Below are 18,691 nucleotides of genomic sequence, written 5' to 3' on the forward strand. Positions count from 1 at the left end.
AGAGGATGGCAGCGCCACTGTCGTAGCTTAGCCAGCGAAAATCAGGCGGTTTACCTCCACAGAGCACTAGTCAACTCCTCGCTGCTTTCCCAGCCAGGACTACTCTGTCCATTAAAGCAGAAGGTCATTGCTTGAGATGGGTATGTGACTTCAAGTGAGAAGAATGAGAATAAGAGCAAGAACTCTGCAGCTTTGTGGAAAGATTGGATAGGCTAAGGTTGTTTTCCTTAGAATACAGGAGGTTGAGACTGGCCTCATTGAAGTATACAAATTTTTGAGGGGCGTAGATAGATTAGACAGGAAAATCCTGTTTCCCCTAGCTGAGAGGTCATAGATTCAAGGTGCTTGATAGAAGGATCAGAGGGGACATGAAGAAAATGTTTTTCACCCAGAGGGTGTCTGGAATTTACTGCCTGAATTGGTAATTGAGGCTGAAATGCTCAATTCATTTAAAAGGTACCTGAATCTTCACCTGCAGTTCTTCAACGTGCAATGCTATGGACCAGACATGGGAAAGTGGGATTAAAATGAGTGGCTAGTTTCTTTTTTTCCCCTCTTTTTTTGGCTGAGGCAGAAAGAATGGGCTGACTGTCTTCTTTCTATGCCATATCTTCTCTATGGTTCTATGGTTAGCTCCATGTTTAGGTCATGAGTCAGTCTGGTTGGCCAATCACCAAGAGTTCATGCTGAATACAGTGGACCTGGCTGAAAACAGTGTGCCACAGAAAGTGAGCTCGATTGGAATCCCATTCCAGGATTTGTCCGGTATGGAGTTATCGGGACCCCAGTGCAAGTCGACCTACCTGCTTCCTTCAAGAGAATAATTTCCAAAATGTTGTTAGGCAACAATTACGTATTTGTGCCCTCACTTTTCATGAGTAGCAGGGTGAGTAACACAGCTTCAAATGAAATACGAGCAATCGTAGTTTCCGTCCTCCTGATCAAATATCGAGCAGTGATTTCACCAGATGGAATTGTGGATCTTCAGCAGTATCCGCTTGCCGTTATATAACTCAATTACTGTCGCCAACAAATTCTGAATGTGTTTCCATACCTTTGTAAATGATGGACCAATCATGAAATTAGATCCCACTAAGTGGAGCAGACTCTGAGCTTGCCAGGTGGTTGTTGTGGCCTATTTATTGACCACCATCAAAAGGTAAATTTTATTCAACAAGGAAGTTGCTAAAATGAACAGTATAGATTCATTTGAGGGAAAGGTAGACATGGATGGAAGGTTATGGTGACAGGGTTGGGTAAGGTTGGGAGGAGACTCACAGGAAGTTGAATGGGCATTTCTGTACTGTAAATCCTGTAGATCCAAGAGAAACAGTCGTGAAGCTCCCTCCCACACCTTCACTAGCAAACCTACTGAACTTTAGGTGCAATTCAGCAAACTCTCATTGTCATTTTTTCCAACAGGAGTTTATTGAATTCATTTTCCCAACCCAGCCATGTTGCGATATGAACCTATAAGCTGCTTATTCTAAGGTCAGTACCATAACTATTATGCTGTCTTACCCAATTCCTTCAGATAGGTTATGCAGGACTTGCCTTTCTTGAATCCTTTTCATGTAAATTGGGATTAACCAAATAGATATTTGTGTCTGATATCTGTAGGCATCTTCTTTCTTTATCCAATTCACAGAATAGTTAGAACTATTAAAGTTGGACAAAGCACCTTTATTTATAGCTTGTATACGACCATTAAGCAATATTTTATTTTTCATGCCAAGTAATTCAGAAGTAAGTTTATACAACATTTCAAGTAATCAACACAATCTCAGGGCAGGTAACTATCTGACTGAACATTCTGGTTGATTCCCAGCTATTTGTCCTGACTGGGACTTGTGCTTTTCGTCAAAATGAAACAAAAAATAAAACCCCATATTAAAAGGTAGTGCAATTTTCTCAGTTAATTCAGATATAAATACTGTCAGCATTAATTGGAGTAATGACACTGTCATAAACTTCACCAATGCATTTGTTAACCTGAAAGAATGGGCCTTTGTAAGAAGTCGAAGGTCCCGTGTTTATTCATTATTCTGATCCTCGTAGTGCAATGGTGAATGGGGGCAAGGCACTCTTTATTGCACAGAATCCAGTTGCCCTGTATACTTCTGAAGCTAACCTGGGCAAACATTATACTGAGCGCAATGTGAAGTCCCTCAAATGGTCTACAATTATACAGTTTCTCGCCACAGTGGGGCACTATTGAGTGGTAAAGAATACAACAAAGTATAAATAAATAAGCACCATTATTTCTGACAGTGCATTCCCAGTTCAGGAAAATATAGACCACCAGATGAGAAGGAAATCAAAAATTTCTATACATTTTACATTGTACATATACTTGAAACTAAATAAAAGTCCATGATGCACAGATCACCTCAACAAGCCTTTCAGCCCTTTAATTGACAATTCAATTGTCGCTGTAATCTATAATTATAAAAACACCCCACATTCCTGATCTTTTTCTGCATCTTTCCTTGAATTCTGGAAGTGCTCTTGGCATCGCAATAAAATAGTTGCAGATTGAATTTGGATGACTCCAGTATGTGCTTAGTCAGCAGCCAGCACCAATCCCCTGGCATGTCTTCGGAACACAGCCACCTACAGTTTAGTCACACGTTTAATCCAAGGCATAAAGGTGGAGACTTTTGTGTAGACCCCTGGGGTATCCTTTACACCACAGCCATGTCCCCAGGAGGTCACACCAAATACAACCCAGTGTCCTCCTGCTCTTTCACACATCAGTGGCCCACCACTATCTCCTTGACAACTGTCCACTCGTTTGTGGTCCAGTAAGTTTCCTGCACAGAGCATCCGCCCTGTGAACCTCTGCTTGTAACGCTCCTCACAATGCCTTTTTGGAAGCAACGGGATGGCAGCTTGCTGCAGCGTCTTTGAATAGGCTCTCCCTACAGTGGAGATAGAAAATGATAATTGCTCATTAGTTACGTTTGATAGGTACCATTCCTGCACCCAGCATTTCAGACTCCAGACTTCGCCCTGAGGTGGGCAACAGAAAAACGCTCAAGCTACTAAATTTAATGTTTAAAACATTGATTTGAAAGCAAAAGTATATATTTCCAATGGTGGATGACCTCTGATTACAGAAGCTATGTTGGTGGTATTTGTAAAGCTGGGCAATGGGAGCACGGGCTTCTAAAATTCGATAAGGTTTCTCTTGGTAGCTGCAGAGGACGTTTGGTATATTTCAAAGAGAAGAGGTGCAAACAGCCCTTTTCAGATGTCAATGTCATTTCCATGGAAGTTCATTTAGTTTGTTGCCACCATAGTTATGGTGGGAGACCAGTAGAACCCCCCCCCCCCCCCAACAAATTTCAGAGCCAATAGTCTCGTCAGCACTTTCAACTGAAAAGCATGATCTGCTGAGTGATTAGTGCATAGAGGTCACATCCCCAAACATAAGACCTCAAATTTATGAAGTGGAAAATTCATATGGAGTGTGATTGCATCTTTTGAGGTTGGAGTTAAGATATAAGTTCAGTGTTCAAGAATTACTGGAGATATCTCCAGATCTCCTGCCATTATTCAAATAAAATTGATACAGCCTCTGAAGAAAGAGCATAAATGTCTGTTGTCAACCCATGTTCAAATGGACAAAAGAGCTGAACTCCAGAGGTAAGGAGAGAGTGACTGCCCTACCATCTACAAGGTGGACTGCAGGAACTCGCCAAGGCTCCTTAGGAAGCACCTTCCAAACCCATGGCCACTATCGTCTAGGAGAACAAGGGTGGCAGATACATGGGCACACCACCACCTGGAAGTTCCCCTCCAAATCACTCACCACCCTGACTTGGAAATATATCACCGTTCTTCCACTGTTGCTGGGTCAAAGCCCTGGAACACCCTCCTTAATAGCACAGTGGGTGTACCTACACCATTATTCCATGAAGACATATTGATAATCCAGGAATACTGAACAGACAATAGTTGGGATCTTCCGGCTCACCTGCGGTGTATTTTCCAGCGGTGGAGGTGACTCACCATTAGCCCGGTGGGATCTTCCAGTCCTGCTGACGTCTACGCCGTTTTGCGTGGCTCATCCGTCCCATCACTGTGGGACCAGAAAATCTCACCCAATATCTTCACAAACAATTCACAATGCTGCCTCATAGAGCTTCCAAAGGACAAAGTAGAAGAAACTTTCCCCAGAATGGATAGCCTCACAAAACGCATCCTTCACTGAGGAATGATCTGTTCTCAAGTTAGATATTGAGCAAAGGGCATTTTCTCCATGGAGTTTACTTTACTCAGCCGTACGCTTAAAAATTGTGTAAATGTTTCATGGGTGTTCTCCAACTATAATCCTATGAGAAGATCAATGGAAATCCTGATGAAGTGGCATAAAAGCCACAGAATTCTTGTCGCTTTCCGACTGAAGATATGGCAGATAATTGGTAGAACATTTATGGAAATTGTACTTTTGTGCCTTAAACTTTTGATATGTCCTTACTAAAATCGGCAAACTATTCTTCTAAGTCAGTAAAACCAACCAAAAGAAAGTTTTCTCAGCCAATCAATATCCAGCCAGATCTAAATCATCTTTCATATTAGTCCATGGTGTAACGGGATACGGTACCACACCCATACCTTATACTGAAAGTACTTGTCCACATGAATGCCTTGTCCAATAAGAACTTTGGTTTGGACCATGAAGAGAAACAAGAGTAAATGAGAATGATACACTTGAATTCTGTGCTAAATGAGGTTTTTTGCATTCGTACCTTTTCTACTTAAAATAATCAAAACAAGGGATTTTGCACACAAAAGTTAATCTTCAATAAATTTGTTATGATACACCAGCAATAACACACGACGAGTGATGAACGTGACTGAGGCTTTAATACACTAAACAGCAAGCCTCTTGCCTCTGGACCTGAACTGGGTCCGGAGGCGGAGACTTGCCACTTTTATAAAGAAGCACGAGGGGAGGAGCCACAGGCTGAGCCAGCCTGGACAAGTCCAGACATGCACAATACAATAGAGTACATGTAATGCAATAACGTGGTTTACCACATTTACCCCCTATTTAAAAAAAGAATCCGGCGGGGGTGAAGTGGTCTTAAAGGTCAAGTCTGTCGGGGGCCTTGACCTTCCGCTGCGATAGCGTCAAGTCGTGGCTGTGGTGTGGGCGCCAGCTTCGAAACCTATAGAAGTGCGGTTTGCACTCCGTGCAGACCTGGCAGTCCCTGGTCACGGACCTGACCTCCTCGATGGAGTAAGGCAGGTTGCGAGCCTTGATGAAGTGGGAAAAACGGGTGACCCCCGGGTGACAGAGGTCGTTGTGGAGGGCCCAGAGTCAGTCTACTTGTGCGCTGGCACATGCACCGCGGAAGAGGGCATCTGGGGGCTCATTGAGCTTCCCGTGTTGATACAAGATGTCATAGCTGTAGGTGGAGAGCTCAATCCTCCACCTCAGAATCTTGTCATCCTTGATCTTGCCCCGCTGTGTGTTATTGAACATGAAGGCAACCAACCGTTGGTCAGTGAGGAGAGTGAATCGCCTGCCGGCCAGGTAATGCCTCCAATGTCTCACAGCTTCTACAATGGCTTGGGCTTCCTTTTCAATGGAGGAGTGTCGAATTTCGGAGGCATGGAGTGTACGGGAGAAGAAAGCCACGGGCCTGCCCGCCTGGTTGCGTGTAGTGGTCAGAACAAAGTCCGACGCATTGCTCCCACTTGGAAAGGGATGGATTCGTCCACAGCGTGCATCGCGGCTTTGGCAATATCTGCCTCGATGCGACTGAAGGCCAGTCGGGCCTCAGCCGTCAGGGGAAAAGTGGTGGATTTGATCAGTGGACGGGCCTTGTCCGCATAATTGGGGGCCCACTGGGCATCTCTTCAGGGCATGCGGTCGGGGTCGGGACTACATGTTCCACGACATAGCCAAGGATGGCTAGGCGGGTTGGGCGCAAAACGCATGTCTCCTTATTGCACGTGAGGTTAAGGAGCTTGGCGGTGTGGAGGAATTTTTGGAGGTTAGCGGCATGGTCCTGCTGGTCATGGCCGCAGATGGTGACGTTGTCTAGGTACGGGAACGTGGCCCATAGCCCGTACTGGTCGACCATTCGGTCCATTTCCCTTTGGAAGACCGAGACCCCATTGGTGACGCCGAAGGGACCCTGAGGAGGTGCTGGCCATCCGCCTTGAAGGCAGTTTATTGGCAGTCCTCCGGGCGGATAGGGAGCTGGTGGTGCGCGGGCTTCAAGTCGACTGTAGAGAAGACTCGATACTGCGCAATCTGATTAACCATGTCAGATATGCGGGGGAGGGGGTACGCATCGAGCTGCGTGTACCGGTTAATGGTCTGGCTGTAATCGATGACCATCCGGTGCTTTTCCCCAGTCTTGACGACCACCACTTGGGCTCTCCAGGGGCTGTTACAAGCCTCCATGATCCCCTCTCGCAGGAGTCGCTGGACCTCCAACCTGATAAAGGCCCTGTCCTGGGCACTGTTGCGTCTGCTTCTGGTAGCGACGGGCTTACAGTCCGGGGTGAGGTTACCGAAGAGTGAGGGTGGGGCAACCTTAAGGGTCGTGAGGCTACAGACGGCAGGGGTCCGCCGAACTTTAAGGTAAGGCTCTGGAGATGGCATTGGAAGTCGAGCCCCAGTAGCTGGGCAGCGCAGAGATGGGGAAGGATGTAGAGTTTGGAGTTAGCGTACTCTACGCCTTGTACAGTAAGGGTCGCGACACAGTACCCCCGGATTTCTACTGCATGGGATCCGGAAGCCAGGGAGATTTTCTGGGTTGCGGGTAGGATTGGGAGGGAGCAGCGCCTTACCGTATCTGGATGTATGAAGCTGTCTGTGCTCCCGGAGTTGAAAAGGCAGGTCGTCTCGTAGCCGTTGATCCGGACGGTCATCGTGGACTTTGTGAGGTGGTGCGGCCGGGACTGGACGAGCGTGATAGAGGTGAGTATCGGAAGGCGGTCGGAGGTAGCGGCGACCAGCGTACAGTCTGGTGAGCTGGGCTCCCGGGAGGCTGCGGAGTGGTCCCAAGATGGCAGCCCCCATGAGTCGCACGTGGCGGGTAAGGTGCAAGATGGCGTCCAAGATGGTGGCCCCCGTGGGTTGCACGTGGCGGGTGACGTGCAAGATGGTGTCCAAGATGGCGGCCCCAGTGGGGGCGGCCCCGACAGGCAGCAGGCAGCGCTGCTGGGCCAGGAAGGTTTAGGGGGCGATCGGGCCTGGCAGTCTTTTGCAAAGTGGCCCTTCTTCCCACAGCCGTTAGAAGTTGCGTTCCGTGTCGGGCAGCGTTGTCGGGGGTGATTACTCTGGCCGCAGAAGTAGCACATTGGGCCTCCGGCGCTGGCGGGCCGCTGCGCGGCACAGGCTCACGCCGCACCCGGGTCAGTTAATGGCTGCGCCCACGAGTCCCACGAGGGTGCAGCGTGGTCGGAAGTGTAGGCCCCCATGTTCTGGGAGGCCACCTCCTGCGGGTTGGAGAGTTGTACTGTCTCTGGGAGGCCGAGTGTCCCCCCCTTCTAATAATCGCTGGTGGATATAGTTAGAGTTCATGCCCATGACATAAGCGTCTCTGATCAGCAGCTCCGCCTGCTGGGTAGCCGATACTGCCTGGCAGTCTCAGTTCCGGCAGAGGATGTGCAAGGCACGCAGGAAGTCTGCAAGTGATTCCCCAGGGCATTGCCGTCTCGTGGCGAAGAGGTGCCTAGCATATACCTGGTTTACGGATTTCACGTAGTGTCCTTTTAGCAGCGTTATCGCTTCCGCGTATGAGGGAGCGTCCCTGATGACGGGCAAAACCCGTGGGATCACCCGTGCATGGAGGACCTGCTTCTTCTGGAGATCTGTGAGGTCTTCTTTGAAGGATGCGAGGTACACCTCAAAGCAGCTTAGCCAGTGTTCAAACATTTCTGTAGCGTCGGCTGCTTGTGGGTCCAGTTCCAAGCGATCAGGCTTGAGCGATGAGTTCATCTTGAGGAGTTTAGTGTATTAAATTGATACACCATCAATAACCCACGACGAGTGATGAATGTGACTGAGGCTTTAATGCACTAAACAGCAAGCCTCCTGCCTCTGGACCCGAACTGGGTCCGGAGGCGGAGACTTGCCACTTTTACACAGAAGCCTGAGGGGAGGAGCCACAGGCAGAGCCAGCCTGGACAAGCCCAGGCATGCACAATACAACACAGTACATGTAATGCAATAACGTGGTTTACCACATGTTACAATCCACTTTCGCCTAGATTTATAAACTCTAAGCCCAGGCCTGAAATTGGTATCAAAGAGTTTGATTTGGCAGATGCTGTTCACCATCTGCCTTATGGGTAAAGGTTACACTATACATGTCCAGGACCTCTTGCTTAAAACAGGCAATTGTCCCTTTACAAGTACAAATCGCCAACACAAACTGTTTCAGGACCTCGTCCCAAAAAGATATCCGAAATCTAACTGGCATCAGGCTGACTATGTCCAGGAATAACTAAGACTAAGACTACACAGGATTTAACCAAAGGTCCCTTAGGTTTAGAACATCAAAAATGTTGGAACAAATCAAACGATTAGACCCACTTTTGATTCATCTCAACTCAACTGGCAACTTTCTCCATATATTATATAAAGTTTAAATAAACAAGAGCTGATTCGAAAGATCACAGAATGTCCTCAGTTAAATGATAGTTTTTACACTGTAATGTAAACCTGTATTAATACAAGTATCAATGTGTGCTTCACTGTCAAAATGACAGGAAATTCTGGTATATGCGAAAAACAAATCAAAAAGTGACATGAGGCCTCACTGCCTGCTTTATAAAAATGAATGTGTATGCATAAGAACATAAGAACTAGGAGCAGGAGTAGGCCATCTGGCCCCTCGAGCCTGCTCCACCATTCAATGAGATCATGGCTGATCTTCTGTGGACTCAGCTCCACTTTCTGGCCCGAACACCATAACCCTTAATCCCTTTATTCTTCAAAAAACTATCTATCTTTATCTTAAAAACATTTAATGAAGGAGCCTCTACTGCTTCACTGGGCAAGGAATTCCATAGATTCACAACCCTTTGGGTGAAGAAGTTCCTCCTAAACTCAGTCCTAAATCTAATTCCCCTTATTTTGAGGCTATGCCCCCGAGTTCTGCTTTCACCCGCCAGTGGAAACAACCTGCCCGCATCTATCCTATCTATTCCCTTCATAATCTTATATGTTTCTATATGATCCCCCCTCATCCAACGAGTATAGTCCCAGTCTACTCAACCTCTCCTCATAATCCACCCCCTTCAGCTCTGGGATTAACCTAGTGAATCTCCTCTGCACACCCTCCAGTGCCAGTACGTCCTTTCTCAAGTAAGGAGACCAAAACTGAACACAATACTTCAGGTGTGGCCTCACTAACACCTTATACAATTGCAGCAGAACCTCCCTAGTCTTAAACTCCATCCCTCTAGCAATGAAGGACAAAATTCCATTTGCCTTCTTAATCACCTGTTGCACCTGAAAACCAACTTTTTGCGACTCATGCACTAGCACACCCAGGTCTCTCTGCACAGCAGCATGTTTTAATATTTTTCATTTAAATAATAATCCCTTTTGCTGTTATTCCTACCAAAATGGATAACCTCACATTTGTCAACATTGTATTCCATCTGCCAGACCCTAGCCCATTCACTTAGCCTATCCAAATCCCTCTGCAGACTTCCAGTATCCTCTGCACTTTTTGCTTTACCACTTATCTTAGTGTCGTCTGCAAACTTGGACACATCGCCCTTGGTCCCCAACTCTAAATCATCTATGTAAATTGTGAACAGTTGTGGGCCCAACACTGATCTCTGAGGGACACCACTAGCTACTGATTGCCAACCACAGAAACACCCATTAATCCCCACTCTTTGCTTTCTATTAATTAACCAATCCTCTATCCATGTTACTACTTTCCCCTTAATGCTGTGCATCTTCATCTTACGCAGCAAGCTTTTGTGTGGCACCTTGTCAAAGGCTTTCTGGAAATCCAGATATACCACATCCATTGGCTCCCCGTTATCTACCGCACTGTTAATGTCCTCAAAAAATTCCACTAAATTAGTTAGGCCCGACCTGCCCTTTATGAACCCATGCTGCGTCTGTCCAATGGGACAATTTCCATCCAGATGCCTCGCTATTTCTTCCTTGATGATAGATTCCAGCATCTTCCCTACTACCGAAGTTAAGCTCACTGGCCTATAATTACCCGCTTTCTGCATACCTCCTTTTTTAAACAGTGGTGTCATGTTTGCTAATTTCCAATCCGCCGGGACCACCCCAGAGTCTAGTGAATTTTGGTAAATTATCACTAGTGCATTTGCAATTTCCCTAGCCATCTCTTTTAGCACTCTGGGATGCATTCCATCAGGTCCAGGAGACTTGTCTACTTTAGCCCCATTAGCTTGCCCATCACTACCTCCTTGGTGATAACAATCCTCTCAAGGTCCTCACCTGTCATAGCCTCATTTCCATCAGTCACTGGAATGTTATTTGTGTCTTCCACTGTGAAGACCGACCCAAAAAACCTGTTCAGTTCCTCAGCCATTTCCTCATCTCCCATTATTAAATCTCCCTTCTCATCCTCTAAAGGACCAATATTTACCTTAGCCACTCTTTTTTGTTTTATGTATTTGTAGAAACCTTTACTATCTATTTTTATATTCTGAGCAAGTTTACTTTCATAATCTATCTTCCTCTTCTTTATAGCTTTTTTAGTAGCTTTCTGTTGCCCCCTATAGATTTCCCAGTCCTCTAGCCTCCCACTAATCTTTGCTACTTTGTATGTTTTTTCCTTCAATTTGATACTCTCCCTTATTTCCTTAGATATCCACGGTCGATTTTCCCTCTTTTTACCGTTTCCTTTTTGTTGGTATAAACCTTTGCTGGGCACTGTGAAAAATCACTTGGAAGGTTCTCCACTGTTCCTCAACTGTTTCACCATAAAGTCTTTGCTCCCAGTCTACCTTAGCTAGTTCTTCTCTCATCCCATTGTAATCTCCTTTGTTTAAGCACAAAACACTCGTGCTTGATTTTACCTTCTCACCCTCCACCTGTATTTTAAATTCCACCATATTGTGATCGCTCCTTCCGACAGGATCCCTAACTATGAGATCCTGAATCAATCCTGTCTCATTACACAGGACCAGATCTAGGACCGCTTGTTCCCTCGTAGGTTCCATTACACACTGTTCGAGGAAACTATCGCGGATACATTCTATAAACTCCTCCTCAAGGCTGCCTTGACCGACCTGGTTAAACCAATCAAAATGTAGATTAAAATCCCCCACGATAACTGCTGTACCATTTCTACATGCATCTGTTATTTCTTTGTTTATTGCCTGCCCCACCATAATGTTACTATTTGGTGGCCTATAGATTACTCCTATCAGTGACTTTTTCGCCTTACTATTCCTGATTTCCCCCCAAATGGATTCAACCTTATCCTCCATCGCACCGGTCATCCCTTATTGTTGCTCGGATGTCATCCTTAAATAACAGAGCTACACCACCTCCCTTACCATCCACTCTGTCCTTCCGAAAAGTTTGATACCCTCGGATATTTAACTCCCAGTCGTGACCATCCTTTAACCATGTTTCAGTAATGGCCACTAAATCATAGTCATTCACGATGATTTGCGCCATCAACTCATTTACCTCATTCCGAATACTACGAGCATTCAGGTAAAGTACACTTCTGTTGGCTTTTTTACCTCTGTTCTTAATCTTAACACCTCGCATGTATACATCTTTATGTAACAAAATGGCAAAACATTCTTGTCTCCAGATTATTGGAGTTGGGACATAAATTGGGTGATGCACATCAAGATCCCACGGTAGTCCTAAAAGGACATCCATGCACTGTAATTGCTTGAGAAGATTAAATGTCTGATGGGTTGATCTCAATGGTCCAAGACACTCTTTCAAAGTAAGCTCAAAGCTAAATATATGGGATTTACCTGGATACTTACCCTGTAACTATTACCTGATCTAACTCAGTGATCGGCCAGCAGAACTCAACTGAGCAAAACAGCCATTTCCCCCTACCCGCCAATCATCCTTCTGAGCTCACGCAACTACCTCCCCCCCAACCACCAGACCACCCCCCAACCATCTGTAGCCATCTGGGATGGCCACTTACAACTAGGGACAGAGAAACTCGCAAAGCCTAGCGGGTAAAATGGACAAAGCAAGATTCAGGCAGGCTCAGAGCCTGAAATGTATATTTGCAAGCAATGAATCTAGACAGTATCGAAACTCCGACCAATTAGCATTTGATGGCCCATCTCCACCAGACAAAGGACTGGTACTTGAGCGACCGGTACAGTCCCAGACATTTCGGCGCCATTCCCTGTTCTAGGGAAGGGTAAACAACAGGGTCAGTGACCGCTTGGGACACGCCCAGCCATCCAGACACCCGCCCATTTATTGGTTAGAAATCAAACAAAGTGATCGGGGATCACCCAATTAGTGGGGTCCAAACTGAAGGACCGGCCAAAAGAGCGCGAAAACCCCCAAGTATAAGAAGAGAGTCCGCCATGCGTTCGTCTTTTTTTGGACCTGGCGCCCCGGCAACGACCATCTCCAATCGCAGCACCACCAGAAGCAAGTCCAAGTTCAGCGCCCGCTACCAGACGGATGAGCCCAGCTGAGCAGCAGTTACTCCTACAGACCCGATAGATCCAGAATCGAACAACGGCCACTGTTCCTCTGACCTAAGCCGGGTGCCTGAAGTTAAGTACAGGTTGTCTTAGTCGAGAGGTGTAGTTAACTAGTAGTGTTTATGTTGCATGACTAATCGTGTGTAAATAAAGTATCGTTGATCTTGAACTAACTAACTGGTGTTTGGCTCTTTGATCGATAACCGGTTGAACCTTGTTGTGGTATCATTTGATACCTGGCGACTGTGAGCTTTAGAGTATAGATATCAAAAAAAAGGAGGGCAAACCCACTGATTGCCATAGTTAGAGCAGAGCCACAGAAAAGGCAACAGTTATTGGCGACTCTGCCGGGACTCGACCCAGAAGTGACCATGTCACTCCGAGAGAACCCACAAAGGTGTTTGAATTAGAATCCAAATTGGCAAAGTAAAAGAAACACAAGCGAAACCAGTATCGATCAAACCTCCAAAATTCAGAAGTGTGTAATTTGCATGCGTACTAACAAAGGGATATAAGGTAAACTCGATAGATTTTGTTGCGTGAAACTTTCGGGAGTTGTGTAAACCGGAAAATAGTTTGAGCCGTACTCGTGTTTGCACCACCGCTTTATTCCCCCTTGTTCCAAATTTCCGGTAGAGACAGAAATAATTGTAGGGATGGCCATGAAGGCAATGGAATGTCTTATGCATCCACAAGAGCCCAAGGTCGCAGCGACCAATAAATCAGAACAGTGTCTCGTATGGGAAGAAGAGATTAGGAGATACCTAAAGGGGAAAGGATTTGGTCGGAATTTTGTGCAAATGAGGAAACAGGTCCTGGCAGCATAGGACAGACTTGGTGGGACAGCCTGACCGAAATCCACAAGAAAAGTTTAAATAAGGTTCGTAAGCCGATGGCAATCGTGTCCTGCTTGGCACAATTGCGAGACACAGAGGAGGCCATGAGGATGCTCCGTAGACAGCTTGAGGAGAAGGAGAGAAGTAGAGAGGGAGACATTATTGAAAGCGAGAGCTTAAATGTGCAGGTCCGGGAGCAGCTAGCGGCGAAGGACAAGGAAATGGATGATGTCAAGAGGGCACACCAATCTTGTCTCGCCCACCTCAGCAGCTTCCAGATTCAGTATTACAAGGCCTACCAGGACTCGCAACGTGCGGTACTGGTAAGAGAAGAAACAGAGAACCAGGTAGAACAATTGAGGAAACAATGCGATGATTTGAAGGCAGCCCTCCGAGCACTCCACAGTTCCACCATGGAACAGAGACAGAGTTCGGTGGATCATGCCAAGTGCAGGCAGCAAATTGCAAGATTGCAATCACTGCTATCCGTCCAGAATGGGTTCAGAGATACCTTTGGCCCACAGTTAGATCAGGAAGATAGCCCCGATTGACAGGAACTCAGTGAAACGGCCCAACGGTACGCGAGTGACACAGAGATTCAGAATAGAGCCCCCCAGGCCCCGAAAAGGAAAGCATCCACACCACCGACTGCACAGGCAGCACCCAACACAATGAACCCCATCACTACGCAGCGCAGAGTCACCACGGAAGACCAACCCGATTTTGTGTATACAACCCCATTAACCATCACCCAGTTCAGAGATGTCTGCGATAAGATTGAGACTTTCCACCCCACATCAGGCCCACACCACTTTTTCGAACTAGTGAAGCAACAGACCCTCATGTATGGTTTAGACGAGCAGGAGGAGGTAAAGCTCATGATGTCTAGTGATGTGCCTTGACCCGTCAGTTAGTTCAGCCCTTCCCGACCCACAAAATGTAGGAGGAGGTAGCCTCCAAGACATGAAAACAGCCATTTTAGGTGCCATTGGCTACAATAGAGGAGATCCGGTAGAAGGACTCAACCGGTGCCGACAGAAAAAGGGAGAGCATCCAAAACCGTTTGCTGGACGCCTCTGGATCCACTTTACCGCGGTATTCGGTGAGTTAGCCCGCACCCATTTATCAGCAGACGATACGGCCAAATGGACCCGTACTCTAGTATCCAATGCCACAGGGGCAGAACAGAAGGCATGTGCCAGTTACGACCCCTCAGACCCGGCACACAATGAAGTGTGGGTATGCGCTTATCGAGAGTGGGAACAGTCTATACAGAGAAAGACAGAGCAGGAGAGAGTAGACGCCACAATGAATCCAGTAAGGGCACACCAAGACCCCGCATGGGTAAATGAAGGCAGGAGTAACACGCAGCACCCTAAAGCACAGGAATGTTATAACTTAGGACACGAGGGACATAATGCCCGAGAATGCAATGCCCCCCCGAAACAGCAACGGAATCAGCACACAAATGCTCCCCCTAGACACAATGCCAGACCCATCCACAGTGTTAGCGCCCGAGCAGATAATTTGGCCACAATTGGCACCGATTGACGGTGTTCGGGCTCCCCAACTTGGGTCTGTGATACCCTTTGCGATAAGTCCGGAAGACCGGTAGTTGCAGGCACAGTCTGGGGACACCAAGTAGAGTTCCTTTGGGACACAGAAGGGTCCCAAACCACGTTAAACTCCTCCATCATGTACCATATGGCCCACTACAGACACCATTACCCTTAGTGGCGTTCCAGGTCACCTCCAGCAGGGACACATCACAGCCCCTGTGGATGTACAGATTGGCAATATTCAAACAAAACACTCGGTCGTTTTAGTAGATTTACCCCAGGCAGCAGAACACATCCTGGGCAGAGATTTCATGAGTGCACACAACCTTTCATTCGACCCAGTTAATAGATGTATATGGAAAATGGCCAGAGCAGCGCGTGCCCCGCCACGCTCACAGTAGGAGACTATGCACACAGAATCAGCTCAGTAGGAGAGTACTAGTTTGATCCACAAACCATTACCACGGACAAAACGGTTAGAGAAGTCTTGAAAAGACATAAGGCATCATTTGCCCAGCACAAGCACGACTGTGGCAAAATCCCAGGAGTGGTTAACATTACAGGTCCCCATCCTAAGCCCCAGAAACAGTACGGCTTCCCCCAGCAAGCCGAGGGAGAGATAGCGAAGGTAATCCAAAGTTTATTAAACCAAGGAGTGATTCGACCCGTAGCATCGACGAACAATGCCCCGATTTGGTCATTAAGAAAACCAGATGGGTCATGGCGACTGACCATCGATTATAGGGAATTGAACAAAGTGACCCCATTAGCAGCCCCCACCGTTGCCACGAGTCCCGAGACCATGTTAAAACAGGGACTTCAGTCGAACTTTTTCATGGTATTGGACATTAGCAATGGCTTTTGGTCCATACGACTGGACAAATCTTGCCAGTATAAATTTGCGTTCACTTTCCAGGGACAGCAGTACACGTGGCTGTGCCTTCCACAAGGCTTCCACAGCTCCCCCACCATTTTTCACAGACAATTGGCGAACGATTTATCTAAATTTTCCCGCCCTGAGTGCCTTGTTCAATATGTGGACGACTTGCTCCTACAGACTGAGACCAAGGAAGAGCACATTTCGCTTCTTTCGGAATTATTAGGACTACTCACCACAATTGGATGCAAAATTAACCCCAAGAAAGACCAAATCCTCCAGGAAAAGGATATTTAGGTACGGTCATCACACATGGGAAGCATTAAATAGAACATATATGCATAGACTTGATTGTAAAATTGCCCTTGCCCCAAAACGTTACAGCACTCCGGTCATTTTTAGGACTGGTTGGATATTGTAGAAACCACATAGACGGTTTCGCCATGAAAGCAGCCCCACTTTCCGAGTTCCTAAAGAAACAGGCAGTTTTCTGGGCGGTACAGTACTTGTCGTACATAACCGGACTCAATCCCATAACCATTTTGATCGAGCACACCCCGACACAGCTTTTATTGGACGGCAGACTAAAAGACGGCACAGTAAGCCAAATCCGAGCAGCGCGATGGACCCTACTCTTACAAGGACGCGACATTACCATAAAACAGACAAAAACGCACACGTTTCTGGCCGACAATTTGCACTATGCAGGAACCCCACTTGAGTGCGAGATCATAGCCCCCAAGCACAGCACAGGCCCCTTTGTTCCTAAGTCGGTACCAAAAAAGACACGCATCCGACCACAGACGACCCAGCCCACAGACATAGCTTTGAGAATTTATGTAGATGGCTCCTCCACAGTCCTTGATGGAAAAAGGATCACAGTATGTGGTATTTATGTAGAGGACATGCAGGGGCGTGCTTCAGAAGAAATTGCTTTCAAGTTGCCTGGACACTTAGAATCGCAGGCAGCCGAGTTAGCAGCCATCACTTACATTGTCCAGCACCCCCGATTCGTTCCCGACAACAGCAGACATATATTCAGACAGTTTGTACGTCTGCAACAGCCTGACAGAATTCCTACCCCCGTGGGAATCTAGAGGATTTATTTCCACCGACGGAAAATCTCTACCCTCAGCCCCATTACTCAAACATCTCCTCCAGACAGCGAAAGACAGAAAATATGGCATAGTTAAAGAAAGAAGTCACCGTCGTTCCTCCCCACCTGGTAACGTGAAAGCTGACGCCCTAGCGAAGGCAGGCTCACAACGTGGCCACTTTTGGCAACCCCCCGAGAGTGACCCAGTCTACGCAGTTCAGGTTTCACAGACCAACATTCAAGACTTAGCCCGAGCACAGAAGGAAGACGAGACACTGAAGGAAGTTTTAAAAGGAAACTTCCCAGCTCCCAACGAAAAGTTTAAAAATTCTTTAATGATCCATGAGGGAATCGTTTTAAAAGATGGCATTTATGTAGTCCCCACCCAGGATAGGAATGAGATCATTTGTAAATTCCATGACGGACATGGACACCAAGGGATAGAATCCACCCTTGCCCACCTCAGACCTCTCTGCTGGTGGCCTGAGTTAAAAACCGACGTATCCCATTACTTTGAAAATTGCTTGATTTGTGCACAGAACAACCCGGACAAATTTGCAAAAAATGCCCAGCTACGACACACCCGCCTGTGGACAAACTTGCAGTTAGATTATATTGATCCCCTTCCCCCTGCAGAAATGGATACAAATATGTGTTGGTTGTGATCGACATATTTACGAAATGGGTCGAAGCTTTCCCCTCGAGAACAAATACAGCCAAGGCCACGGCCAAGATCCTAACCGAGCAAATTTTCACCAGATGGAGACTCTCCCGTAGTATTGGGTCGGACCAAGGTTCGCACTTTACAGGCAGGGTCATGAAAAATGTCATGACAATTTTTGGTATAAAGCAAAAGTTCCACATTGCCTATCACCCGCAGTCCAGCGGCATTGTGGAACGTATGAATCGGACACTGAAGGCCACACTTAGAAAAATGGTGCAGCAGCACAACAAGACATGGGACACAGTGCTCCCATTCACATTGATGTTTGTTAGAAACACGGTGTCGAGTTCAACAGGATATACGCCCCATACCCTCAGACCGGACAACCCATGAAGGGTACCGAGTATTTATTTGGACTTGATTTGACCAGCCCCGCAGTCACTGCCCTGACCCATGGGAAAGCAGTCCAGGCATGTTAGAAAATATTAAAGCAGCACAGCTCGCTGCAGCTGTTTGACTAGGCGCTAAACGAAAGCAGAGTAAGGTCTGCTTTGATAAGACAGTACACCCGACAGAGTATACAATCGGACAGCAAGTCATGATCTCCTTATACAACCTCAGCTCATTCCTCTCCCCTAAATTTGCAGGACCCTACTCAATCTCGGACAAAGTAAGCCCCTCAGTTTATAAAATCAAGTATCCGAACGGAAAATCAGGATGGTTCCATGTAAATCAGCTTAAGGTTTATGGAACGCAGTGCAGCCACTTGCACCACCTCTCATTGGCGATGGCAGACAATGAGGACCCGCCCACTGACAACCCTATCCCGCCCTCCCCCAGCAGCAGCACGTCCACAGACATGACCTTGACCCCGCCCCCAGGATCAAATTTCACCCTAACGCTTGATTCGGCTGCTAGCAACAGCACAACTGACGCCCCTGAGAGACCCGAACAATGGACACACAGACCAGGCCCCAGTCACTACAGCCC

At 47.0% G+C, this 18,691-nt stretch overlaps 1 protein-coding gene across 1 annotated transcript in view; it reads right to left on the reverse strand.

Moving 5' to 3' along the window:
* Window positions 1–1,662: 1,662 nt before the first annotated feature.
* Window positions 1,663–18,691, reverse strand: part of prss12 (serine protease 12) — a 326,627-nt gene continuing 309,598 nt past the window's right edge. Inside the window, exon 13 of the mRNA XM_072497842.1 lies at window positions 1,663–2,921. Within this exon, the coding sequence (XP_072353943.1) occupies window positions 2,614–2,921 (308 nt within the window). The 3' untranslated portion in view covers window positions 1,663–2,613. The remainder of the gene's footprint in view (window positions 2,922–18,691) is intronic.

The sequence above is a fragment of the Scyliorhinus torazame genome, chromosome 3 (assembly GCF_047496885.1).
Source record: "Scyliorhinus torazame isolate Kashiwa2021f chromosome 3, sScyTor2.1, whole genome shotgun sequence".
NCBI lineage: Eukaryota > Metazoa > Chordata > Chondrichthyes > Carcharhiniformes > Scyliorhinidae > Scyliorhinus > Scyliorhinus torazame.